The following is a 6,354-nucleotide window of genomic DNA, read 5'->3' as shown; positions in this document are numbered from 1 at the left end:
TTGCCTGAGGGCAGCTGTGCAATCGTTAACTAACTCTCAGGGCTCAGTTACCTGAGGGCAGCAGAGCGATCAGACACTAATGCTTTACGGAGGAAAGAGATGGGGAATTATCTCTTCCCTCAGAAATTCTTTATGGATGTTTGGCTGAGCTCCAGACCCACTTCCTGGGCAGTTATTGCCATCCTTGCCTTCATATGTGGACTTCTTTTACTTTCCTATTTGCAGCCTGATGCGTCCTCACCACCACGCAAGAAATACAGGAAGAGCAGGAAGGTAAGGAACCCTTGGCCCAGACACAGCAGAGTGTGATTCTACCTTCTTTTCTATTATTCTTTCCACTTTTCTGAGTCAATGGAGAGACTCCTGAGATGGGAAAGAATAGAACGTGTATTCTCAGGAGAGAGTAGACCACCATCTATCCAGAACAAGCCAGACCGGGCAGGGGTTAGAGGGACATGAGGATTTCTCCCTGAAGATCTTGGGCCGGAGTCCAGGTGTGGTGGAGGGGTCCAGGACAGCGTCCCAAACACAGTGACCGGTGGCTGAGGACTGGAGGTTAAGAGCTGCCCCTCTAGCGGAGGTCAGGCCCCTGAACACTGGGTCTCCTGCTATTGGGGCGGGTGTTCCAGCCTCCCCGCGTTCTCTTATCTCAGTACCTAGGGGAGCCACGGAGAAGAAGCAAGAAAAGGAAGAAAAACCAGACTCTGGAAGGTGAGCATTCGCCACTCACCCTGGCGTGCCCCAGTTATACTAAATCCCGCTCCTAGGGCTCAGCCCCACTGTCTCCAGGACACCAGGACCTGAGCCCCTCCCTCAGCAAACAGAGCACTGGGTGGGAGGTAGGGGGCTCCCAGGAGGAAGAGGGGAACCTGGAGGCTTCCCAGATTCTGGGCCAGAGCAAAGCCCACAGGGGCCCCCAGGTCCTGGACTTGGGGCAGGACCTCCCACTCCCATTGTGGACAAACTGTTCAACTCTGCTCACATTCCTCTGTGAGGCCATGTAGTCCTTCCTTGCCCAGCAAGGTCATGAACAAGGAAGCACTTTGGAAAAGACAAAGAGATCCCCATCATGAATCCTGTAATCACCGTGCGGGCACATGGCCTTGGAGAGTGCTGTTTGGAGCTCCCGAGTCCAATCCCCTAAAGGTCTCCCCTAAAGGGACATTCCACCCAGCCTCTTGTAAGACCCTTGGGCCCTGCCTTCCGCTGTGACCCGGTCTCCTGTTTCCAGTTTTCAGAGAGTTAGTTCCTGCAAGATTTGGAAGAGGTTCAGGACCTGTTCTCCCTTCTGCAAAGGTAAAGAATTTGTCCCCTTCTCCCCTGGGTGGACCTCCCCGAGTCTATGGTATGACCCCCGGGTTGCAGGGAATGGCCTCTGGGGCTGTTCATGGGGGCTGGGAGGAGCTGTGGCGACAGACTGTGACCAGAGCCCCAGGCTGAGCAACAGCAGGAGCATTGTGACATGGGTGTGGGGGGTTTAGGACTGTGGGGACCGCTCCTGGGCCCGGCTGCTACAGCAGCAGCTCACGCCTCCTGTCTCCTGCAGCCACCTGGCGAGGCTCTCTGACCAGGGGGGCTTTCACCAGTTCTTACGGCAAGCAGCACCTGGACAGGTGTGCTGAGGACTGCCAGTTGGAGCTCATCAGCCATGCAGGGAGCCTGTGGAAGATACTGCTCCTGCTACGGCCCCATCACCTGCCCGTGCTCCACCAACGGGACCCTCTTGGCCTCCTGCCTCCACCCTGCCAGCAGGACCAATGACCTCCTCAATTTCTGTTGGTTCACACTCTTCCCTGAGTACTTCTTGCTAGCAGAGACTTTCCTCCTCCCGGATGGCTTTTCACACCAGCCACTTGGCTCTTCCCCCTTGCCCGCCATGTCTCCATCCTTCAGAGGCCTCCCCTTGGCCTCTTGACAGCCTCCTTGGCCCCAGAGCGGCCAGACTTTCCTTTGACTCTCCCTCAGTGTGACTCAAGGGCAGCCCCTCCGTGCTGTATCCCACAGAGCTTGGCTCCGCACACGTCTTGGTCAGGTGACAGGACAACTTCTCCTGTCCCAGCCAATTCGGGCCTGGGCTGCTCACACTGCCCCATTTTGGTCCTGTCCTGGTGGCAGGCGGCTGCCAAAGCCTGGAGCCTGTGCACCTCAACACGCTTGGAGTCCCATCAAGGGCCTCTGTCCCTGGCCCACCAGAAGCCTTGTTCTGGGGACACCCCACACACAGACAGGGAGAGACTAGATTGCCCCCTCATCAACCCAGACGTCCAGAAGCCTCTCGAGATACTCATCGCCAAGAGAACAGACTGAAGTTTTGGAAGGAGAAGGAAAAGAAGGAAAGGTCAAACTATCAGCTGACCTCTTTCGGGAGAATGTTCACGTCCCCAGGTGATGGGCAGGACACCATGGGCTGCCCGTCCTTCTGGAGCATGAGAGGCAAAGCAAAACAGCTGCTTGGTCCTGAGAAGCCCCCACATCCCAAGATTCCAGGGGACAATTTGGAGCAGAAATGCAACCAGCTCTTCTGGGGTCTCCCCTTTCTGCACAGTGAGTCCCTGGTGGCCACTGTCAGGGTGACCAATACCCAACTGGAGTTCCCATCCATCATATTCAATGAGCTCTCTCATACCTTGCTGCTCCAGATTCAGACCATTGTGGTTCCCCACCTCTCACTGACACAGGACGTACATGACACTTTGGCCCCGCCCCAACTCTTGACTCTGAGCTTGTCCCTGTCCCAGTCCCTGTGTCTGGCTAGGTCCTAGCCCCTTCCCCCCTGCCATCAGCCCCAGCCACTCCCTCTGGACCAGGCCCAGCTCTGGTCTCTAGCTCAGTCCCATCCCAGGCCCGGCTTGCACCCTCTGTCCCAGTGGGACCACCTTCTCTGCCACTGGAGATGGGTACCTATGAGGTGTCTTGCCCTGTAGCCCAGAAGACACAGTCTTACATGTCAACTGCCATTCAACACCTGGAATGTCACTTTCTGAAGAAGCAACTAGAAAGCAGCAAGCTACCCACTGTGGTGAAAAAATCTCAGGAAGTCTTCAGCCCAGGTCCTCCAGACCTTCCCCAGGGTGGCCATGCCCCTGAAGGCTAAGGGTCCGTCTCTGTCCTTCCTGGGGACTTGATGGACTCTGCACTCTGGGAGCAACTGGAGTGGCACCTTTGGAGCAGGATCATGAAGCAAGAAAGGGGCCCGGCCCGCAGGATCCAGCTATCCCTGAAGACAGCCTCACCACAAGTTCCAGAAGGTGCCTCAGGCACATGGCTGGCACAGTCCCACGTCCGAGTCTGAGTCTACGGATGGAAGCTCCCAGGCCGCACAGAAGACTGGGTCCAAGTAGCCAGGAAGGACCGTGCCAGGAAAAAGCCTGGGCAAGGATTCAAGGTCCCGTGCAGGGAGGATCGGGAAAGATCTACACAGGGGTGCAACGATCTCTCCAGGGAAGGCTCCAGGAATAAATCCTGAGGAGTCAGACACAGACCTGAAGCCCTCCACAAGCAGTGCAGACAAGAATCGCCCAGAGAAGGATCGGAGAGCCCATTTCAGGAAGCTGGGGCAGTTCAGAGAGGGTTGGATCCCTTTGGATGTTCATCCTTCCCAGTTCGCTGCCCACCGCTCCTTGGACCTTCCTGGAAAGCCAAGCCATCACGGGAAAGCCAGCACTTTCCAAGGGTTGGGAACCCTGCATGACCACCTCCCACAATTTTTCCATCCTCTGTCCATATACTCAGTGAATGCTAGAAGCACATATCATAAGGCTTGGGGTGAAGCACCGGTGGGGCCTCCCCCTCAAGGTTCTCAAGCCTATAAACCTCTTCAAGTTGAAGAAGGGCTTCCTCCTCTCCCGGTCCTTCCCTCCCTGCTCATCCACCTGTGTATCCAAGGCCGGCATGGGGCCTAAGTTCGTGGGAAATCCTTCTCAGCCCTATCAAGAAGAGGTGATGAAGAGTCTTATCCCACCTGGTAGGGGTTTCCTTGGTGCTCCCCAGCCTAAGTGTGAGGAAATCCATCAGGCTCTGGAAGGGACCTGACCTGGTGGTAGCCCTCCTGACTGGACAGGGGGCCAGGCCACCTTCTTGGACCTTCACATACAGCTTTGTGGGCAGAATCTGGCACAGTGAGACTGTCTCAAGGACTCTTATGAACAGCACCTTGGCATCAAGTCCAAGTCCACAACAGCTACGAAGGAGCCAGGGAGGGCTAATAGGGGTCGGGTCTAATGGGACGTGACAGTGCTAGAGCTCAACTTAGCATCCCATGATTTGAGTGCCAAAGAGCCCGGGGAGGCTGGGGAGGTCGAGGAGGCCCCTGCCTGGGGAGTCACAGAACCCCGTGTGCTGGCCAACAACCAAGGCCTCCATGGTGAACTGAGAAGATCAGGGTCTTCATGGAAAAGCGACAGCCCCCTGCAACCTACAAAGTTGGTCACCCGAGACCCAGAAGAGCTACGCCTTGAGGCACGGCACAGGGGATCGGAGCCCCGGAAGTTGATGGGGTCAGAGAATTGGCCTCATGATGCCACCCCCAACGTGCTCCTTCAAGACTGTGAAACTAGGGTCCTCCTTCAGGACTGTGCCACTGAGAATCTCCTTCAAGACTGTCAGTCCAGCGTGTTTCTCGCTGCCAACGTCTTGGCTTCTCAGGAATCTCTGGCTTCCAGAGTGGGTCCAATGAAGATGCACTTATTTCTCAGGTGCTGCATGACCAAAGATCCTATAGCCAGAGCCCCACAGGCAGCCAGGACCCCTGGGACTGTGGCATCTATGTAAGAGCCTGAGCAGGTCATGTGTACTCCCCCCCCCCCCCACGCACACACCCAGGCGAGAGGAGAGAGAGCTTCAGGAGGTCCCCCTTGAGAGAGCCTGCCAAAGAGTTGTCAGAACTGAAGGTCCTCCAGATCAGTGAGGTGAGACATCCCATCCAGAGCAAGGAGTCAGTAGAGGCCTCAGGAATCAAGGTCTGTGAGATCTTGCTGAAGAAGGAGGAGGCTCCTCCAGAAAACTACTTCAGGAGAAGGATAAACACTTGCTACAGTGGTTCTTTCCCAGTAGAGGCAAAAGACTGGAAGATTCCCTTCAAAAGGGCAAGCCTTCATCATCCCAGGGCCAGGGACAAGTCCTGTGCAGGTCGACCATGGACAGCGCTTCTACCGAGGCTCAGGTGGTTGTGACCGCTGTGGGGCGGATCCTAGAGGAGAAAATGGTGCCTCACCAGGGGCTCAGGGCCCCGCTGTTCAGCTGGTGCAAAAACAATCTCCAGGCTTTGGCAGACCCCAATGTCTGCTACCACAGGGTCCTCTCCTACCAAGAGAAGAGGAGAGTGATGAGGGAGACAGCCAGTCCACAGGGCACCCCCAGGAGCCGCAGCTATGCCAACAAGACCGAGTGGATCGGGTGGCCCTTCACCACCAATGTGTCGGGGTACCCAGGCAGACCCTGCCAGTACAGGTCCCTGGTGCTGGGCCCTTCAGGCTGCACCCAGCAGCCCCACTGCCCCAGGCACTGCCTCCTTCAAAGATACATCTCATTCGGCCAGCCACTGTGTGCTTCTCACACCTTTCCTGGGAGGACAACTTTTCTCCAAGGAAAAATGCAAACGATGCAGAGAAAAACTTTTTTTTTTTTTCCTCACATTAGCACCTTCTCTATGCGCTAATGGCTTCTGCGTGCCACAATTATTTTGCTTCCTCAAAATATATGTTTTGTTTTGTTTTTTTTCTCATGAGTGTTGCTGGTCTCTGTGTGTGCCCTGCTGCAGTGGGAGGGAAGGATCAGGGTCTGCTCTCCCCGAGGGCCTGCTTAGGCTTCCAGAACAAATGGGGCCTTGGAGGATGGGTGACCTAGGGGTCCACCTCCGCCCCCTTCCTCGCTCTCTTTTGCTTTCCACGACAAGGTGAACAAGACCCAGATTAGGACCTTCCTCTGCCCATCCTCTCCTGCTTTCCCTCCACCTGGAACTTGTGTGGCTGTAGAGAGGGTCTGCCGAGGCAGAAATCCCGCTCAGTCTCCAGGAAGACGGAGACCTAGGTCAGAGTGGGGCCCGCAGTTGGGAGGCACAAGACTGCCCCCCCCCAGTCTCCTGTGGGGAGTAGAGGACCGCTACACCAGGAGTCTTCTCTCCCCAGGGAATCCCATCTTAGCTCCATGCAGTCCGTCTTCTCACACTCGGAGCAGCAAGGGACAAGCTTGCACCCAGCTCTGAGGGTGTGTGTGGGGTGCCACAGAGACCCCCAGGGACCAGCCTGCCCAGCCCCAGGGCACTAATGGGGCCTGCTCACCAGCACCCCCTTTCCCTTCTAGGGGATGGAGGGTGGGTGGCTCTGGGTGGAGGGACCCTTGCACTTACTGTGGGAG

General features: G+C 56.4%; 1 protein-coding gene across 1 annotated transcript; it reads left to right on the top strand.

Moving 5' to 3' along the window:
* The first annotated feature begins 2,887 nt into the window (after positions 1 to 2,887).
* Positions 2,888 to 5,722, top strand: LOC111159712 (spermatogenesis-associated protein 31C1-like). The gene is given in 2 exon segments (XM_022522269.1): positions 2,888 to 3,076; positions 3,733 to 5,722. Coding segments are annotated over 2 exon segments (483 nt in total). The 5' UTR covers positions 2,888 to 2,893; the 3' UTR covers positions 4,033 to 5,722.
* The last annotated feature ends 632 nt before the right edge of the window (positions 5,723 to 6,354 follow it).

Source organism: Enhydra lutris, unplaced genomic scaffold (genome assembly GCF_002288905.1).
Source record: "Enhydra lutris kenyoni isolate GAN:26980312 unplaced genomic scaffold, ASM228890v2 scaffoldscaffold69, whole genome shotgun sequence".
NCBI classification, from domain to species: domain Eukaryota; kingdom Metazoa; phylum Chordata; class Mammalia; order Carnivora; family Mustelidae; genus Enhydra; species Enhydra lutris.
Note: the sequence above shows the minus strand (reverse complement) of the source record. Positions and strands in the feature narration are given on the sequence as shown.